Raw genomic sequence first — 20,614 nt, forward strand, 5'->3', positions numbered from 1 at the left:
AGGTTGCAGTGAGCTGAGGTCGTGCCACCTCACTGCAGTCTGGGCAACAGAGAGAGACTCTGTCTCAAAATAATAATAATAATAATAATAAAGAGTAATACAATGAATATCCCTGGACCCACCACCCAATCGAAGAGGTAGAACATTGCCAGGATGCCTACCCTCTCACCCACTAATTTGGTGTTGGTTCATTTATGACAATGACATAAAATCAGCTGGCTTCTTTTGAGTGTTTCTATGGGAGGCTACTTGATGAAGGGTTTTATCTGAACATTTTCTCATTTATCTTTTTATAACCCTCTGAGGTAATTGCTCTTATTATCGCCACTTGACAGATGAGGAAACTGAGAGTCAGAGAGGCTCAGAGCTATTTTCTGTGAAACTGACTTCAGAGTCTGGCTTTGACTTCTTTACTCTCTTCCTTCCATCGTGTTAGAAGCATTTCTCCGGGTTGAGCTTCTCACAAATCACCTTTAAAGGCCGCGCAGAACCACATCCAATGACATCATCTCTCTTTCCTTTTGCTAGTAAATCCACAGAGAGATTGCCTGGTGAGCCTAGAGGTGAAGAGCAGATTGTCCCTGCAGGAAGGCAGCGAGCCCGGTCCTCCTCAGTACCTCGGGAGGTGCCCCGACTGTCCCTGAGTAAGTGACCACCTGCCAAGGCTGATTTCCAGAGGCTGCAGTCTGAGTATATTGGCTCAGTGGTCAGGGACCACAGCAACAGCATTCAGGGAAACTTGGAGAAGGGTTTTTGTGCATCTGTTTTAGGATATTACAGTGCTATGCAGCACAGTGCACTTCTAATGTCCTGCACACCTACTGTGTGTAGGGTGTCTGTAAGGACTTTGTAGCTGCCATCTTGCTTAACCTCCGCTGCAAGATGGTCATATTATCCACATTTCACAGATAAGGGTGCTGAAGCCCAGTGAGCGCAGGGGACGTGCTAAAGGATCAGGGCTCTGGAGTCAGTAGCCGGGATCAACCGAGCTCCCCTCCACTTGTCCTTGGCCGAGTTCTTTACCTGCTCTGAGCAGTTAAAACGACAGCTCACCATGTAGTTATAACAGTGTCCACCTCGTGGGATTGCTGTGAAGATGCCCAACACGGCACACACACAGCGTCTAGACTGGCGCTTGGCACGGGAGCAGGGTTCTGGAAATGCCAGCTGTTACTCCTAAGGGGGAGATTGGGGATTAAAACCCAGGCATCTGCCCCAGAGCCTGAACTCATGGTATACCCACTCCTTGAGCTGTGTGACCCCACCCCTTGCCCCCTCTGATGCCCCACTTTTTCCACCTCAGGTTCAGAATCTGAGCTGCCCTCCCCACCACTGTTCTCTGAGAAGACCAAGACCACCAAGGACAGTCCACAGGCAGCTCGGGATGGAAAGAGAGGGATGGCCAGTGCTGGATGGCCAGACAGGGTCACCTTCCGGGGCCAATACACAGGTAGGTCAGGAGGGAGGGCCGGGATAGGTGCAGCCCCTGGCGTCAGGGGGGTCTCCTCTGTTATGAGAAGCCTTTTCCATATACCCAGTGGGCCATTCGCATATCATTTTCTATTTGTTCCGTGAGATGAAAACCAGGGAGCATTGCCTCCACGAATCTTGGTGCACTTGTTCATTCATTCATTCATCCATTCATTCAGCAAACACTTTCTGATGTCTCCCCTTTGCCAGGGCCCATGCTGGGTTCTGGGAAGCCTGTTCAGCTGGTCAATCCTAGAGGTTCTGATCACCTGCTCTTTTCTGGCTCCGAGCGTATAGGGTGGACACTGAATTGGAGGTGCCATTTGCACCTGGCTTCCTTCAGGTTCTCATTTCCACAGGGCCCCTGTTCTCAGGAAGTAGGACCTGGCACAGAGTAAAGACTTGAGATGACACATGGTAGCATTTCAAGTGCTTAACATTAACAAAAAAATATGGATCGGGCGTGGTGGCTCACGCCTCTAATCCTAGCACTTTGGGAGGCCGAGGTGGGAGGATCACCTGAGATCAGTAGTTCAAGACCAGCCTGGCCAATGTGATGAAACCCCGTTTCTACTAAAAATACAAAAAAATTAGCTGGGTGTGGTGGCACGTGCCTGTAATCCCAGCTATTTGGGAGGCCAAGGCACAAGAATCGCTTGAACCCAGGAGGCAGAGGTTGCAGTGAGCTGAGATTGTGCCACTGCACTCCAGCCCGGGTGACAGCGAGACTCCATCTGAAAAATATATATATATATGGATATGGTTCTCACCTTCAGGAATCTGACTGTGTAGCAGAGAAGATGATAACCAGTAGGTAATTATGGTAAAGGCAGTGTCTCTCACAGACACCTTGTGTAGGAGGGAGGGCTGCTGACCTCAGATTCTGGGGACAAGGCAAGAGGCCAGAGGCACATGTCTGCTCCATGGAGCGTAATGAGGGAGTCGACAGAGCCCAAGGAGTTAGAAGTGAGAGTAGCAGGAGCACCTCCAAGCTCACACTGCCCAATCTCTCTGTGGACTTCCTAGCAAAAGGAAAGAGATGACATCATTGGATGAGGTTTTGTGCAGCATTTAAAAGTAATCTCAACCCTTAAAAGTGAGCTCAACCTGGAGAAATGCTTCCAACACAATGAGAGGAAGAGAGTATAGAAGTCAAGATCAAAGACTGTGAAGTCAGTCTCACAGAAAATGACTCTGAGGCTCTCTGACCCTCAGATTCCTATCTGTTGCATTGGGAAAATAAGAACAATTACCTTCAGTGCCACATACACAAAGCCAGAACAGCACAGGAGGGAAATGAGATGATGAGACCTCTCCACAGTGGCTTCAGGTGTCACCTAGAAGAAACTCAGGGATGAGTGAGGAAGCCACAGTCCGTCCAGCTTTCTAATAGCATCAAATGCTTTACATCTGTCAGGCACTGGGCGGAGCACGACACGGATATGGCCCATTCAGTCCTCCCAACAAGCCTGTGAAATGGGCGCTATGTTTATCCCCATGTTACAGCCACTCAGAGCATGGGGAGAAAATGCCGCTGACTCGGTGCCTGAGCCATTCAGATCCAAACCAGCAAGTCAGGGTGTAGGGAATAGCATCACTTGTTCATTTCTTATTGTTGCTTTGCTTATCATTTCTTCCTGGCCTGCTTTCAAATCCTGACTTAGCCTGGGTATGTTGGTTGCTACTGGATGTCAGCTGGTTCTAGGATCTGAGATGAAACAGAGTAGGAGTCTGGAAAAAGCTTACAATAAACAGACACAAAAATTTACGGTGACGTATATGTGTGTATGTGTGTCATACTTATATATGTACATGTTTTACACGTGTATGTGCACACTCAACGTGTGCACACATGAGAGAGAGACAGAGACTATTAAAACCATCTGGAGGAAGAGGAGATCGTTATTCTAGAATCCTCCTCAATTTTGCATCCATCCAGAGGGCTGATACTGACAGTTCTGGTTTCTTTCCCCAGGCCACGAATACCATGTTCAGTCCCCTAAGGCGGTACCAAAAGGCAATGGCACAGTCTCCTGTCCCCACTGCCGGCCCATTAGGACCCAGGATGCGGGTAAGGAATGGTACCTGGAAAACTGGCCCAGGCAGCCGTGGCTGCAGCGTCTTGCCCTCAGGGGAGTGTGTACTTGACAAGATCTGGACTGCCCTGAACTTAGCAGTGGGTTATAGGGACAGACCAGCGAAGAGGATTTTTCTGGGTGTTCTACCATCACATCTGTTGCTCCAGGTGCTGCTGCCTGAAGCCACCCTCCTTGATTTAAGAAGTTCCCGAAGGGTCCTGATAGGTGGGCTCCAGGCAGCAGGGGACCTGGCATCAGTGATTATATCTTATTCTCCCCTCCATCCTCCCTTCACCCCTCATACTTTCCTCCAAACTCACAGGGAGGAGTGGCAGAGAGAGCAGCGGTCCGAAAATCCAGGCAATGGGTTCTAGTCCCAGTTCTGCCACTTACTTGCTGTGTGACCTTAGGCCAGTTCCTTGACTTCTCTGTGCCTCAATCACCACCTCTATAATCAAAGGATTGGAAGAGATGGTCTCTAGGACTTTTCAAGCAATTGTGATGATAATAACTGATGATAATGAGCTGCTATTTATTAAGTCCCTCTGTACAGAGGGTGTCATGTTAAGGGTTTTGCATACATTAATCCTCACAGTTCTATGAACTAAGTACTGCAATACTATTACATCCATTTTATAGGCAAGGACACCAAGGCGCAGAAAGATTAAGTAACTTGCCCAAGGGCACACAGCTTACAAGTGGTAGAAACAGGATTTGAACCCAGGTCTTTGTGACTCCAGAGTCCCACCTCTTCACTGCTATGCTCTGCCTATGCTAGTGTTAGAGTCCTGACAGGCCTCTCCGTTCATGCATTCATTCATTCATTCCTTCATTCATCACTTACCCTTATGGGGCCCTGGGCCCTGTCCCCAAGGAACATATGACAAAGCAGAGTGACCAGAGCTGGGGTAAGGAAGCACGAGTGGGGCTGGGGCCTGCCTGACTCTGCCTGGGTGGGTGGGAGGGCTTCCCAGAGGGAGTGGTGGTTGAGCCAAGGCCTGAAAGAGAAACACACCAGCCCTGGAACTCACCCAGGTGTGGCACTGGGGATCTGAGTGGGAAGAGAACAATGGCGCCCACTCTCCGCCTGCTCCCTTTTGCTTCTACTGACCCCCCTGGTTCCCCGGGGGACTGCTCTGGGTCACTCTCTGGTGGAGAATGGGTGTTTCACTGTGGGTGGGGGGTGGGGGTGGGCTGCATTTGGGAGAGCCCGGGCTTAGGATCCAAGGACCACTGCTTCCCAGCTCTGAGGCCTTGGCAAATTACTTGACGTCTTGGAGCCTTAATTTCCCCATCTGTAAAGTAGGGGAGTGAGGACAGTGGCTAGCCCAGTGGCTTGTGGGATTTGATAAAATAATGCAGGAAGGCTCTTAGCAGAGGGCCTGGCTCATTAAATGCTTGCTCTCACTGTCATGGTTGTTGTCAGTGTCATCACCCAGACGGCGGCAGCTTGTCCCCTCTGCAGTGGGTCCCGAGGAGAGCTCAGTGCTGCAGAAGGCCTGTGTGGGGGCTCCCAATCTGATGATTTAGACGTAAGCCTCCCCTGACATCTCTTCCTCCTCTTCTAGGTGGTGCTGCCACAGGGGACCCACTGGGACCGCCTCCCGCTGATACCCTTCAATGTCCCCTGTGTGGTCGAGTTGGTTCTCCCCCAGAGGCAGATGGTCCAGGCTCAGCCACCTCTGGTAGGGACAAACACTGTTTCTTCTCTTAGCCAGGCCCTCAGTTCTCCTTGACCAGGGTTATTAGACCTGCATGAGTTTAACTGGGGCAGCTATTCTCCCAGTCTGGGACAGAGCAACTGGGGCAGAGGATTTGTTTCCCAAAGAGAGACCTCCCCAGCATGGAGTCTTACAGGGTAGGGCCTGTCCAGCTCTCATAGGGGAGGGGCTGGGTGGACCCTCCATCCTTGGCTGGATCTGCTCAAGTGGTCAGACTCTGTCTCTGTGCTGTTCCCTCCCTGATAGGGGCAGAGAAGGCCACCAAGAGGAAAAAAGCACCTTCAACTCCCAGCCCCAAGCAGAGGAGCAAGCAGACGGGGTCGTCGCCACGCCCGCCCCCCGGACTGTGGTATCTGGCGACAGCGCCCCCAGCACCAGCCCCTCCGGCCTTTGCCTATATCTCCTCAGTTCCCATCATGCCTTATCCACCTGCCGCTGTGTAAGACCCTTTCATTCTGACTTGCCAGCCTCTTTGTATAGATCACTGAATATGTTAGCATTCAGACCTGTGTGGGGCAGCTGAGATGCAGTGTACTCCTTCTGTGTTTTATCCCTGCATGGATAACATGCAGTAGGAGCCCAGCACTCATGTAGTCACTCAGCAAAGCCAACACTCATGTAGTCACTCAACAAACCCATGTACCAAGGAGAGTGCTCAGCCCTGGGACCCAGCAGTGAAGGGGGCTAGCAAGAGGGCCCTGCCCTCTGGGAGCTTATAACTTTGTGGAGACTGAGAATCCTAACCATCTTCCATTTTCCTTATGGGTTTTCTCAGCAAGTAAGTGATGAGCACTGGGGTTCTTAAAAAAATAGACTTTATTTTTTAGAACAGTTTTAGATTTATAGGGAAACAGAGCAGATAGTCGAGAGAGATTCCCACGATCCTCCCCACTCCCGCACACACAGTTTCCCCTATTATTAATATCTTATGTTAGTCTGGCGCACTGGCCACATCAGTGAAGAAATATCCACACATTATTGGTAACTGAGGTCCATAGTTTCTTCAGGCCATTTTCCTCCAAAGTCCTTTCTCTATTCCTGAATCCCACACGGTGTGCGATTGTCATGCCTCCTTAGGCTCCCCTCAGCTGTGACAGTTTCTCGCATGTTCCTTGTTTTTGATGACCTGGACTTCTTTGAGGAGTCCTGATCAGGTATATTGTAGGACTTTTTGCACAGATTCTGGATGTAACATCAGTCAAGCCAGGAGAGGCAGGGCAGCTGAGACAGAAGTGGCTTGGGTTTGGAGTTGGCCAGAGCTACGGTGGAGTCCCATCTACCCCCTAGTAGCACTGTGACCTTGGCAAACTAACTTCCTCTCAGAGCCTCAACTTCCCCATCTGTTAAATGGGGGAAGAGTCTCAACCAGATACTTAATCCTGTGCATGAGGATTAATCCTGGCACATGGCAGGAACCCAATGACATGTATGTGGAGTTTATGGTGCCGTGTGGGCACGTGCTCACTGCTGAGCAAACAGTAGCTTCGCCATCACAGAGAATGTTGCTATTACTCAGTGTTGTCACTAGTAGGAAGAGAAAGGAGTAAAAGTGAGTTCAACATAATAGGAGTGTGCAGGGCACAAAAGCCCAGTCTCCAGAAGTAGGAAACCTGTCTTGTCTCAGCTGTCAGCAGCTACTTCTCTACCTGCTTCCCCTGCTGTGAAATGAGTCGACTGGGACGGGATATCTTCAGTGGCTGTGTTGCCAGAAGCCTGGGTGTGTGGGCAGTGAGGGCCTGAGTCGCTGTGAGGGCTGGTGCTCGGTGGAGCAGGGGCGCAAGGCACCATCCAGCCCTCGTCCTCTGTTGGGGGACCAGGCCTATAAATGTGCTTTTTGTATGTATTTTCTGAGACATACAAAAAGGGTCTGGCTTTGTCAACCAGGCTGGAGTGCAGTGGCGCCATCTTGGCTTAGTGCAACCCCCACCTCCAAGATTCAAGCTATTCTCATGCCTCCCCCTCTCAAGTAGCTGGGAGTACAGGAGTGTACCACTACACCGGCTAATTTTTTTGGTATTTTTGGTAGAGACTGGTTTTCACCATGTTGGCCAGGCTGGTCTTGACCTCCTGGCCTCAGGTGATCCGCCCGCCTTGGCCTCCCAAAGCACTGGCATTACAAGTGTGAGCCACTGCGCCCGGTCTGTAAATTTGCTTTCTTGCTGCCCTCTCAGCTGAGTCTGAGCAAGTCGTTAAGGAATCTTCCACTCCAGCAAAGATGAGAACCAATGCTGCACGCTCAGACCTCCAGCAGACACGGGGAAAGCGCCTGCTAGTGTTTCAACTCATTAGTCGGGAAAGGTTTTGCCCGGAATTTGGTGACCCCACGTTAGCCATGGAGTCTTTACTTCTCCTGAGGCCCCGTTCCACATTCTTCCAGGCTCAGGCCTGTGGGCAGAACTCACCAGGTTGCTGTTTCCAAGTCAGGATGGGTGGGTTATACCTATGCCTCAGTTTCCTTCTCTGCAACATGGGTTGTTATGAAGAGGATTGAATGAAGTAATGCATGGAGAGCCCATAGTACATAGAAGTTGGCCAGTAATGATGGTGCTTCTAATGCTGCTAGAATTTGCGCTGGTGACACCCTGACGTTTCTCCAGCTGCTAGTCAGCAGGGCTGAACGGGCCCGGTGGTTGAGACCAGTGTAGTTTGGAAAGTGGAGTGAGCCTGTGCTGCCCCCTGCTGGGCAGCCGCCCCATAGCCCCTGCAGCTGAGGCTTTGCAGCCCAGAGGGACTTTTTCAGCGTTGGCCCTAGGGAGAGTTTTGGGTAACTTTCAGGCCAAGTTGGTCATCAAATTAACAGGAGGTGGGGTGTATGAAAACCCAGCCCAGGCAGTCCCTACTTTTACAATGGTTCAGTTTATGATTTTTCGACGTTACAGCGGGTTTATAGGGGCATAACCCCATCGTAATTTGAGGAGCCTCTGTAGTTACTTACACCAGACAGTCCCTAGAGGAGGGAGGGCAGGCTGCTGTTTATGGGATCCAAGAAGCCCGTTCATTCAGTTCAGATTATTTTATCAGCATCTGCTGCTTGCCAGTTAGCACACATTAGATACGTGAGGAGAGTCGGGCCTAGGTGTGAACCCGTGGCTGCCCCTTCCAGCTGTCTGGCCCTGGGTCTTAGGAGCTCACGTTTATGGAGCGCTTACCGGAGCCAGGCAGTGCCAGGCTTTTTACCTGAATTTTCCATCAGCTGTAAGCTGAGAGGTTGCTAACTGTGGTCGTTTTAGGTGGGAAAACAGAGGCCTTGCAAAGTGACTTAGCTTGTCCAGAGTCCCATGGCTAGCACAACGGAATGACTGGGATTTGGGGCAGGGCTCCAGGGCCTGAGCTGCTAAGGCCAGCGCATTCTACTGCCTCCTGAATCACTTAGCTTCTCTGAGCTCCACTTTGCTCATCTGTAAAATGAAGATAAAGGCACCAACTGGTACATGGGTACCAAAGATGAAGATGCCAGCCCTGGGCTAGGCACTGGGTTTAACTGTTGGAGGAACTGCCAGACTGTTTTCCACAGTGGCCCCACCATTTGCATTCCCACCAGCAGTGCTGAGGGTTCCAGTTTCTCCACATCCTTGTCAACACTTGTTGCTATCTGTCCTTTTTGATGTTAGCTAGCTTAGGGGGTGCGCAGTGGTTTCACTTTGCATTTCCTGATGGCTAAGGATGTACATCTTTTCATGTACGTATTGTCCACTTGAATATCTCCTTTGGAGAAATGTCTGTTTGGATCATCTGTTTTTACACACTGTATAATAACACAAGTTAGAAAGTGGGGGCTCAGGAATAAAGCCAGAGTTTACAGTGTGCCAAACAAGATGCCAATGAATGACTCTGCTACATCCTTCTAAACTTATTCCTGATTTAGGTCCGTGCTTCTTTATCTCCCTCCTCTACCACACATACCCTTTATTCGACAGTGCTGAGGCCACACCCCCCTCTTGCCCACTGCTGGTTTCCTTGAACCCTAAACTTAGTGGCCCTGATGGATGCCATTGTCACCTCTTAGGGAAATCCGTGCTTCGTCTCAATGGGCTTCTCAGCCCATTCCCGCAGCACTTTTAAACAGCACCTCACATTCCTGTAAGACTGGGCTAGGAAGGATGCCCTTCTACCCACTTCCCAGGACATGGGGCCAGACCCTCCCGCTCCTGCAGAATCCCTATTGTTATTAATTATTGCCTTTATCCAGCACCCCATGCTTGGCAAATGGAACCCTCAGATACTCTCCAATGAGGGGGTTTTGCTGTCAGGCCTGGGGTGATTCTGGCCTTCCCAAGATCTGGCTCCAAGAAAGTTGCAGGAGTTCATGTTTTCTTGTCCCACTGTAACCCCAGAGCCTGGCACACTGGCTGGCATGTACTAGATGGGCAATAAATCACATGAACAGGTAGATTGAACTTCCTGTCCTTGAACACCTGTTCTGGGTCAGACACTCGTGTTGTTATCTTCCTTCATCTTTCTAAGAAATCCCTGGATATGTGCTCATTACTCCCATTTTAGAGGTAAAGAAATTGAGACCCAGAGAGTCAGAGCCAGTGGCCCAGCTGGGATTTAGGAGGGGGTTAACCCCACACACGGTGCTCCTTGGCTTGTCCCCAGCCCTCCCTGTGTGTAACAAGACCACTCACTTCTCTCCTCAGGTACTATGCGCCCGCAGGACCTACCTCAGCCCAACCAGCCACCGAGTGGCCCCCCACAGCCTCTCCCCCACCAGCCCGGAGACACCGGCACTCCATCCAGCTCGACCTGGGTGACCTAGAGGAGCTCAACAAGGCCCTGAGCCGGGCTGTGCAGGCTGCTGAGAGCGTCCGCTCCACCACCAGGCAGATGAGAAGCTCCCTGTCGGCCGACCTGCGCCAGGCTCACAGCCTGCGGGGCTCCTGCCTCTTCTGACTTCACTGGGGGCCCAGAGACAGATGAGTGGGCGGGTGAGCAGGTGGCCTGCCAGGCCAGGAGTGGGCTGGAGCTGCTGAGGCCCAGAAAGCCCGCATGGTTCCTCACCAGGAGGGTCTCCCTCCAGCGCGGGCCCCACCTGCTCAGTCCCTGTGCTTTCCAAGTGGAGGGGGTGTCAGTTCGGTCACCAAGAGAAGTGACTTCCCAGGAGCACCAGTCCCCTCACAGAGGTGCTGTGAGCGAGGCCTCCTTCGGCCCAGGCGGAGCCTCGGGCCGTCTCTCCTGGTCCTGCGTGTGTCCACCTCCCCCTAATAATAGGTATTTTGTATACAGATGGACAGATATTTTTTTAAACTGGGGAGTTTTCCTGATCTTGGTTCCTCCTTAGGGGGCCAGACAAGAACGGAAAGGCCTACGGTTTCTGGAGCAAACCTGTCCCCAACCTGTGACCAGTCACTCTGGGGCAAGCATCTCTGGGAAGAGCAAAGCTGGAGACCTTTCTCCTAGTGACTGGCAGTCAGTGGGGCGTTTTAGGATGTCAGGGCCCCAGGGTGACATGTGTCCAGCTTCTCTATGGCAGCAGAGGCCTTTCCCACAGACCTGCTGGGGTGGAGACAAGCTACAAAGTACCCAGGATGCCATCCACCGCGGTCCCCTTCAGTACCTCACACATGGTCCCCAGCTTCTCCTAGGATCCCAGTGGCATTTATCAGTGGCCAGCTACCTGCCAGGCCCGGGCTGCAGCACAGTCTGTGGCCACGAGGCCAGGCCACCTCCCGTACCCCCACCCCGTGGCAGCGCATACCTCTGCATTTCTGGAATGTGTATGCATCAATGATGTTTGTATATTTGAAGCATTTAAAAATCTATTTTCGTTACGAGGGCAAATGAAGAATGAATATTGTTCTTAAAAAAAGAAAACAAACAAACAAAAAATACCCAAAGCCATCCGTGTCTCTGCTGTGTGTCATTAAACTTTTGCCTTCTAAAGTCAAGTTTATAGGGTAGAAGATTTGAAGCCCAGACAAGCCCTGTCCCGGGGACCTGTTGGGTGCTCTGCCTGCCTCCCTCTGGTGGCTTCTGTTTCTCCAGTTTTCCCCCTTTGCCTATCTCAGAACCACAGATCTTTCAACTGCAGAGGGCTTTGACGTGGGGCTACCTAACCAAGTCCCTTTTGACTGAGGCCGGAGATGTAAACGAGGCACACAGCAAGTTGCTGTCTACAAGAGCATGCACCTGGACGCTCCAGTGCTCCTTTCTTTCTTTCTTTCTTTTTGAGACAGAGTTTCACTCTGGTTGCCCAGGCTGGAGTGCAGTGGCGGAATCTCGGCTCACTGCAACCTCCACCTCCCGGGTTCAAGCGATTCTCTTGCCTCAGCTTCCTGAGTAGCTGGGATTACAGGCATGCACCACCACGTCCGGCTAATTTTGTATTTTTAGTAGAGACAGGGTTTCTCCATGTTGGTCAGGCTGATCTCGAACTCCCAGCCTCAAGTGATCTGCCCACCTCAGCCTCCCAAAGTGCTGGGATTACAGGCGTGAGCCGCGGTGCCCGGATTTCCAGTGCTCCTTTCAATAGCGAACAGCAGCTGCCATTTGGGGAGCAGCTGCTGGACCCTGATCCCTGTGCTAAACCCTGGGCATGTCCTGCTTCACACAGTCCATGGGCTAACTCTCCAGACCCTCACTCTGCCCCGCTTTTACTGATGAGAGTGAAGTTCCACTGGGCCATCTGCCCAAGCTGGTTTGGGAGAGAGCCTGTGTTTGAACTCATTAGTTTGACTCCAAAGTCCACATTCTTTTGTTTGGACGAACGGAGGCAAGATGGCGCAGTTCCGGCTTGGTCAGCTTTCCCGCACCAGGGAAAGACACAGGTCGACTGCGCAGGCGCAACCCAACCTCCGACGGAGAAAAACCGGAACCCGCCAAGCCACGCCTACCGCCCCGCCCCTGACCCGCCTATGTCCCGCCCACTGCCCGCCCACTTCCGGGCCCAGGACATATAAGCCGCTCCCAGTGGTTGCAAGGGGCGCACTTCCTCAGCTCTCACTCCTGTGGGGACTGTAGGAAATCAGCCCGAGAGCTCCACCTCCACTGGGTGACTCCCCTGGCCTCCCCTGCGGGAGACTGACGGACCTCACCCCTCCCCCACACCTTCTTTCCTGAAGCTGGGGGACCAAAAATAAATGTGCAGTTTTGCTCCTAGCCTTGCCTACTCGCTGGTCATTTAATACTCGCCCTGGTTTCCTAGAAAGCAAATTGGTTTCCTGGAAAGCAAATCAGTTTCCTGGAAAGCAAATCAGCTGGTGCCGAAACCCGGGAGGAGACCCCTCCTCTCCTCAGGCCTCTGAGGATTGAGGAACCTCCTTCTGCTTCCACGCCGCGGACGGAGCAGGATCTGAGACCCGCTTCCCTCACTCTCACGGCCTCTCTGGGGTACGCGCCCTTGTCTCCTCTTTACCTCCCTCGGCCACAAATCCTGCGCAGGTCCGAGGCCCACTTTTGAGCCACCAAGTGGCTCGGGAGACCCGTTGAGGACGGAGACGTCTGCCTGAAGGTAATCTCCACCTTGGCTCCAAGAGCCTCCAGTCTGTCTGCTGGTTCCAAAGGACGCTTTGAAGCCAGGCAGAGATCCACTTCCACTTCCACTTCCATTGTGTCCATTGTGCAAGTAAAGAGGAAGCAAATGGGAAACCCCCAGTCCAAATTTCCAAAGAGCACCTCTACAACTCCAACAAGACCTCAAAAGAAAGCAGTTAATTTTCCTCTCCACTGTGGCGTGGCCCCAGTACAAACTAGACAATCAGTCTCAATGGCCACCAGAGGGCACCCTAGACCACAATGTCTTAACCGACCTCAGCAATTTCTGCCAGCGACTAGGCAAGTGGTCTAAAATCAATTACATCCAAGGTTTTTGGGACCTACGCTCTTGCCCTGATCTGTGTAGCTGGTGCTCTTTGGCCCAAGTTATGCTAGCCAGGGACGCCGGCTCACAGAAACCCAAAAAAGAGGAATCTTCATTCCTCTGCATTCAGCCCGAGGACCTAGGGTTTCCTTCCGCCCCCGCATCCTCACTCCTGCCCTACACTCCTCCTTCTCTCCCCACTCTCTCCACCCCCTCCCTTCCTGCCCAGACTCCTCTTCCTTCCTCCTCGACTGGTGGCCTGCTCGCTCCCGTGCCCCCTTCCACGTCCTCAGCCGGCCGCCTAGGGTCCCCTATCTCTGCCCACACCCACTATAGGTGCCCTGCTGGCGCCCCCCACTCCTGCCCCACACCCTCCTACAGTGTTAGAGCCTTTGCGGGAGGTAGCTGGGGCTGAGGGGGTAGTCAGAGTACATGTCCCTTTTTCACTGGCTGACCTTTCCAACATTGAGAAGCGTTTAGGGGATTTCTGTATACATAAAGGAATTTAGATACCTCTGTCAGGCCTATGACTTAACTTGGCATGACCTCCAGGTTATCCTAACCTCTACCCTAAACCCTGAGGAGCAAGAGCTCATCCTAGTGGCCGCCAGGCAGCACGCCAACCAACAACATTTAACTGACGCCACCATTCCACTAGGGGAGCAAGTAGTCCCCTCAGCAGGCCCAGACTGGGAATACCAGGTAGGCCAGCCTGGGCGCCATAGGAGAGACATCATGGTCCAGTGCGTGTTGGCTGGTATGCAAATGGCTTCAAACAAGGCCGTAAATTTCAACAAATTAAAAGAAATTTCTCAAAATCCGGAAGAAAATCCAGCTGCATTCCTAAATAGGCTAACTGAGACTCTAACCCAATATACCCGACTAGATCCGGCCTCCCCCACAGGGGCCACTATTTTGGCATCTCATTTCATTTCCCAATCAGCTCCCGATATTCGCAAAAAACTCCAAAAGGTGGAAAATGGTCCCGAGACACCAGTACAAGACCTAGTTAAACTGGCCTTTAAGGTCTATAACTCCAGAGAGGAGACGGCTGAGGCAGTGTGACAGGCACGCCTCAAACAGAAGGCCCAGCTCCTAGTAGCGGCTTTACAGCCCAGTCGTAACCCCAGACCAAAGAGCACACACCCCACAGACTCCAAGGCCACGAAAGGAGCCTGCTATAAGTGCAGCAAGGCAGGACACTATGCCAACAGGTGTCCACAAGGTCCCCGAGCCCCAACGCGGCCTTGCTATAAGTGCAAGGCGTCAGGACACTGGGCCAGTGAATGTCCTAACCCTCGTCCACCAGCAACCCCCTGCCCTGCTTGCCAACAGGAAGGACACTGGATGTCTGATTGCCCCACCCTGAGAACAGGTGCCACGTCTCGACGTGACCCCCTTTCCCAGGATCCTGGGAGCTCTTTCCAGCTCCTACATCTGGACGACGACAACTGAAGGTGCCGAGACTCGGGGACCCCCATCACCCTTGCCGAGCTGCGGGTAACTCTCCTGGTAGCGGGTAAGACAATTAATTTTTTGATCGACAGCGGGGCTACCTATTCTGTTTTGCCATCCTTCTCTGGACCTAGCCTTCCATCCAATATCTCCGTAGTAGGAGTAAACGGAAAGCCATCCACTCCACGAAAAACTCCCCTCCTTAATTGCTGCCTGGCCAACAACTACTTTGCGCACTCGTTCCTCATTATACCCTCATGCCCTACCCCCTTATTAGGCCGAGACATCCTGAGCACCTTAAGGGCCTCCATATCCATTCCCACCACCTCATCTACTCCCCTTCAATCCCCTCATGACCTGTTGTTCATGCTTTGTGCATGCGCACATGTTCCTCCTATGCCATCCCCACCCCCCATCTTCCCAATTTTTGTACACCCTCAAGTGTGGGACACTTCCATCCCGGTCATAGTGGCCCACCACCCACCAGTTCTTGTCAAGCTCAAAGACCCCACTCGTTTCCCAAACTGCCCCCAATTCTCTCTCTCTCCGACACATCTACAGGGTTTAAAGCCAATTATCACGCGGCTACTTAGCCAACATATTCTTGTCCACACCCATTCCCCCTGTAATACTCCAATACTTCCAGTCAAAAAGGCAGACGGAACGTGTAGGTTAGTACAGGATCTTCGGCTAGTCAATGAGGCTATCCGTCCAACACACCCTGTAGTTCCCAACCTTTACACCCTTCTGTCCCATATCCCCACCAATTCTACTTATTTTACTGTGCTAGACCTTAAGGATGTTTTCTTTACCATACCCCCTACACACAGACTGCCAGTTCCTTTTTGCTTTCACATGGGAAGACCCAGACACACACACCTCCACTCAACTGACGTGGACAGTCCTCCCACAAGGGTTCCGGGACAGCCCCCACTTCTTCGGTCAGGACTTAGCAAGAGACCTGGCCTCCTGCCCCCTCACCAATAGCAAAGTTCTGCAGTATGTAGATGATCTCCTAATCTGTAGCCCTACCAAACAAGACTCTCTTCTAGACACTGCAACTCTCCTCAACCATTTAGGCTCACTAGGTTATAGGGTATCTAAACACAAGGCCCAAATTTCTCGCCAAACTGTCACATACTTGGGAATTGAAATCACCCCAACAACCCGGTCACTAACGACCGACCGTGTGGCCCTAATACGAAACCTTCTTCCCCCTCAAGATGCAAAAGAAGTTCAATCCTTCTTAGGTCTAATAGGCTTTTTCAGACATTGGATCCCCAATTTTGGAATCTTAGCTAAACCTTTATACACCGCAGTTAAAGAAACCCCACATGGGCCTTTGTCCAACCCCAAGTTAATCTCGACTCATTTCACCCGCTTAAAAGCTTGCCTTCTCTCACAACCCACTCTCTCACTGCCTGATTTCCAGCGTCCCTTCCAACTCTTTACAGATGAAAGGCAGAAAGTGGCAGTTGGTCTCTTAGCCCAGCCTGTCGGCAGCACCCACCACCCTGTGGCCTATCTATCCAAACAACTAGACCCAACTGTACAAGGCTGGCAACCCTGTCTGCATGCGTTGGCGGTGGCAGCCTGCCTGACCCAGGAAGCGAAAAAGCTCATTAGAGGCAGTAATCTAACAGTCCTCTCCACACACCGCCTTCAAGATCTTATCTCTCATAAAAGTATTAGCCACTTAACTCCATCCCGGCTCCAACTTTTCCATCTCTTATTCATAGAAGACCCCACTGTTACTTTAGAAGTTTGCTCCTCTCTAAATCCAGCCACTTTACTGCCAGACCCTCTCAAACCACCTCATACTAAACATTCTTGTCCTGAAGTCCTGGAGGCTCAACCCCCCAGCCACCTACACTTGCATGATCAGCCCCTTCAGAATGCACAACTAACCCTATTTGTGGATGGCAGCTCCTTTATCAACCCTCAAGGAAACAGACAGGCAGGATATGCAGTAGTTACCTCCTCCACAGTTTTAGAGGCAAAACCCCTACCACAAGGGACCACATCACAGCAGGCAGAACTCACTGCACTAACCAAGGCACTCCTCCTATCAAAAGGAAAAACAGTAAACATATACACAGATTCTAAATATGCTTTCCTAATTGCACACACCCATTCAGTCATCTGGAAAGAGAGAGGGTTTTTAACCACCTGCGGTACCCCTATTATCAACAAAAAACAAATACTCAAACTACTAGATGCACTGTCAGCACCTTCCAAGGTAGCCATTATACATTGTAGAGGCCACCAAACTCCATCTAACCCGGTAACCGCTGGCAATAGTTTTGCCGACACCACTGCCAAATCGGCGGCCGGATTCTCCGCCCCCACGCTTCCCTCTATTTATTTTCTCTCTCCTCAATATACCCCTATTTACACCCAAGAGGAAAAGGCCAAACTATTACAAAATCCAGCAGCCAAACTAACTTCACATGACTGGATATATATTGATAACAAATTAGTTATTCCTGAAACACAACTCCATACCATTCTAACAGACATACATAATTCTTTACATATAGGACCCAAAGCCTTATACAATTTTCTAAATCCCCTCCTCCACTGTCCAGCACTACAAAAACACTTACTTACAATCAACCAGCAGTGCCCTATCTGCCTAAAGACAAATCCTCAAGGCGCATTGCGCAACCCCCATCCCAGCCATCAACTCAGAGGGCACCAACCAGGCGAAGATTGGCAAATTGACTTTACCCACATGCCAAGGCATAAAAAATTCAAATATCTCTTAATCCTCGTTGATACTTTTTCAGGATGGATAGAAGCCTATCCTACTACAGGAGAAACCGTCAATATAGTTGCCTCCATACTCACTGAACACATTATTCCTAGGTTTGGCCTCCCGCTCACTCTTCAGTCTGACAACGGCCCAGCAGTCATCTCCAAGGTAGTCCACCAGGTGGCAGCCCTCCTACATATCACCTGGAAACTCCACATTCCTTATAGACCTCAGTCTTCTGGTAAGGTAGAAAAGGCTAACGGACTCATCAAACAACAGCTCACCAAACTCTCCCTCGAGACTCGACAATCGTGGGTAACTCTCCTTCCTTTAGCCCTAACCCGGCTGCGAGCAGCCCCACGGAGTCTGACAGGCCTCAGTCCGTGTGAATTAGTTTACGGCCAACCCCTCACCCTCCAGCAGTTACCCACCCTTTCTTCCCCGCTGGCAACTTATCTCCCATACCTCACCCTCTTGAGACAACTCCTGAGACAACATGCAGAACTAGCACACCCCCCTCCAACAGACACCTATAGCCCACATCTCTCTCTCTGCCCAGGAGACCAAGTATACTTAAAAAATATCCAAGCCAAAGATCTTCAACCCAGGTGGAAAGGTCCCTATACTGTCCTCCTATCTACATACACAGCAGCCAAACTTCTAGGACACACGCACTGGGTCCATATAACACAATTAAAAAAGGCCCCCACAGAAGACAATCAGTGGGCATCTACTAGACTTACCCCTACCCGTCTCAAATTCACCAAACTCTCCCAACCACCACATGTTCCCTGACCTCTTACGCGCATCCCAATTTCTTGCCATACTCTATATAGCCCATTCCTAATTCCCATACTAATCCTCTGTTTTGTCTTATGTCTCACTCCTGTTTTAATCAAATTTCTCCAAGCCAAAGTTCAAGAGATCACGCGTGTCACCTTCAACCAGATGCCTCTTCATCCGCATGTCCAAATACCAACCATAGACCCCAACCTTAACGATGTCCCTTAACAGCAGGAAGTAGCCAGACCACGGTGCCCCTTATCACTATTATCAATAAAAGGTTGGACTGTTTGGACGAACGGAGGCAAGATGGCGCAGTTCCGGTTTCTTCACCGTCAGCTTTCCCACGCCCGGGAAAGACACAGGTGGACTGCCCAGGCGCAACCCGACTTCCGACGGAGAAAAACCGGAACCCGCCTAGCCACGCCTACCGCCCCGCCCCCAACCCGCCTATGTCCCACCCACTGCCCTCCCACTTCCGGGCCCAGGACATAAAAGCCGCTCTCGGCGGGCGTGTGGGGCGCACTTCCTCAGCCCTCACTCCTGTCGGTACTGTAGGAACTCCGCCCGAGAGCTCCGCCGGGTGACTCCCCCGGCCTCCCCTGCCGGAGACCGATGGACCTCACCCCTCCCCCACACCTTCTTTCCTGAAGCTGGGGAACCAAAAATAAATGTGCAGTTTTGCTCCTAGCCTTGCCTACTCGCTGGTCATTTAATACTAGCCCTGGTTTCCTAGAAAGCAAATCGGTTTCCTGGAAGGCAAATCAGTTTCCCAGAAAGCAAATCATCTTTGTTGTGTGTTTTTTGCTTCCTGTATCTCCATGATTCTTTTTCTCTTGACCTCCTGTTTCTTCTTCATGTGGCTTTTTCTTCTACCTTCCTCACTTCTCATCTCCCTTGCTTCTCCCTGCCCTGCCCACCACGACTTATTTCTGTGTTAATTTTCAGCGGATCCTCCTCACTAAGGTTTAAAATGGTGTCTCACTGATGCTAACACTGAAATGGAAAAACTTGTAGGTGTTGAGCCTTCAGTTCCAGGCCATTGTGGGGCCCCAGAGGCTGTTCTGTCCCCTTGCCTTCTGAGGACATCAGGTCGGTGTCCCCAGCCTCCATGCTCTGGGCACAGCAGTGGTTCGAGTGCTGAGCAAAGGGTGCCATAGTCTTGGCCCTGTGGAGCTTGGCTGTTGGGACAGGAGGTACAAAGGGGAGTGGTGCCTGAGGACACAGGACTAGACCCCGGGGCATCAGGGACTCAGGCTCATGGTCCTGTCACCCGGGATGGTGTAGACAGCTGCACACATGGAATTGCTCAAACAACTCAGGCCCAATTTTTCTGCCACAGGAGGGGTGCTGCTTCCCTCATGTAACAAGAGGCTGTCAATCACGAGCACCCAGGTCTGGGTAAGGCCGGCCCTTTGAGGCTTGTGCCACTGAGTGGGCCATGCCTCTGGCTTGGCTCCACCTCAGGGCTCCATATTTGCAAGATGTCAGCTGATTTCCAGGGACCAGCCTCACCCTTATGTGTTGTCTCCTTCTTCTGTGTCTCCCAGGTGAGCACCCTGAGGACACGTCCGTGGAGACACCCAGCCCCTCTGGCCTGGGCCCCAAGTCCTCTGCATCACCCCAGCTCTTCCCTGGCCCAGGCAACTACCTCTTGCATGGATGCCCACAGCAGCCTTCACTCAGGCCTTCCTGCCTGCAGCCTTGACCCCCAACATGCCTCCCCATATGGCCATGGTAATACTGGAATAAGGTCCTTGTGATTGGCACCACATGCCTGAACTCTCCCCACTTGATCCACCTTGTATTAGTCTGTTCTCACATTGCTATAAAGAAATACCTGAGACTTGGTAGTTTATGAGAAAAAGAGGCTTAATTGACTCACAGTTCTGCAGGCTTAACAGGAAGCATGGCTGGGAGGCCTCAGGAAATTTACAATCATGGTGAAAGGCAAAGAGGAAGCAAGTCCCTTTTTCACAAGACAGCAGGAGAGAGAGAGCAAAGTGGGAGGTGCTACACACTTTTCAACAACCAGATCTCGTGAGAAACAGCACTCAGGGGATGGGGCTAAAACATTAGAAACCACTCCCATGATGTAGGAGGAAGGCCTTACCCTAGTCTCAGTTTAGAAATTCACATTTGTTTGCTGGTATTATTTTAAATGGACACATAATGTACATATTTATGGGGAACTGTGTGATATTGAATGTTCCCAACACAAAGAAATGGTAAACATTTGAGGTGGTGGAAATGAAATGTTCATGACCCTGATTTGATCATCACACATTGTACACAGGAACAGCAGGTTGTGTTATGCTCCTCATCTTTCTCGATTGGTTCAGATGCCCCTTCCAGGAGGCCTTCCCAGACTTCTGCAGAAGACAGCGTCTTCCCAAGGTGCCGGGCTCCCACAGCACTCGGTGCCTGTCATCATCCATCCTGGCACATGTGAGGCTCTTCCCACCAGGGACAGTGTCTTATCCAGTGCCCGGCCAGGGTTCAACTCAGGGCAGGCTTCAGAATGAATGAATGAAGAAATGACTAACAACCTAGC

The 20,614-nt window shown here is 51.4% G+C and overlaps 1 protein-coding gene across 3 annotated transcripts in view; it reads left to right on the plus strand.

Moving 5' to 3' along the window:
- Positions 1-11,110, plus strand: part of AKNA (AT-hook transcription factor) — a 62,042-nt gene extending 50,932 nt beyond the window's left edge. For all 3 annotated transcript variants that reach the window (XM_023223698.3, XM_023223700.3, XM_023223699.2), the window contains exons 17-22: positions 529-644; positions 1,304-1,450; positions 3,446-3,541; positions 5,117-5,233; positions 5,516-5,708; positions 9,910-11,110. In XM_023223698.3, the coding sequence (XP_023079466.2) occupies positions 529-644; positions 1,304-1,450; positions 3,446-3,541; positions 5,117-5,233; positions 5,516-5,708; positions 9,910-10,162 (922 nt within the window). In that variant the 3' untranslated portion in view covers positions 10,163-11,110. The remainder of the gene's footprint in view (positions 1-528; positions 645-1,303; positions 1,451-3,445; positions 3,542-5,116; positions 5,234-5,515; positions 5,709-9,909) is intronic.
- The last annotated feature ends 9,504 nt before the right edge of the window (positions 11,111-20,614 follow it).

Source organism: Piliocolobus tephrosceles, chromosome 14 (assembly GCF_002776525.5).
Source record: "Piliocolobus tephrosceles isolate RC106 chromosome 14, ASM277652v3, whole genome shotgun sequence".
NCBI lineage: Eukaryota > Metazoa > Chordata > Mammalia > Primates > Cercopithecidae > Piliocolobus > Piliocolobus tephrosceles.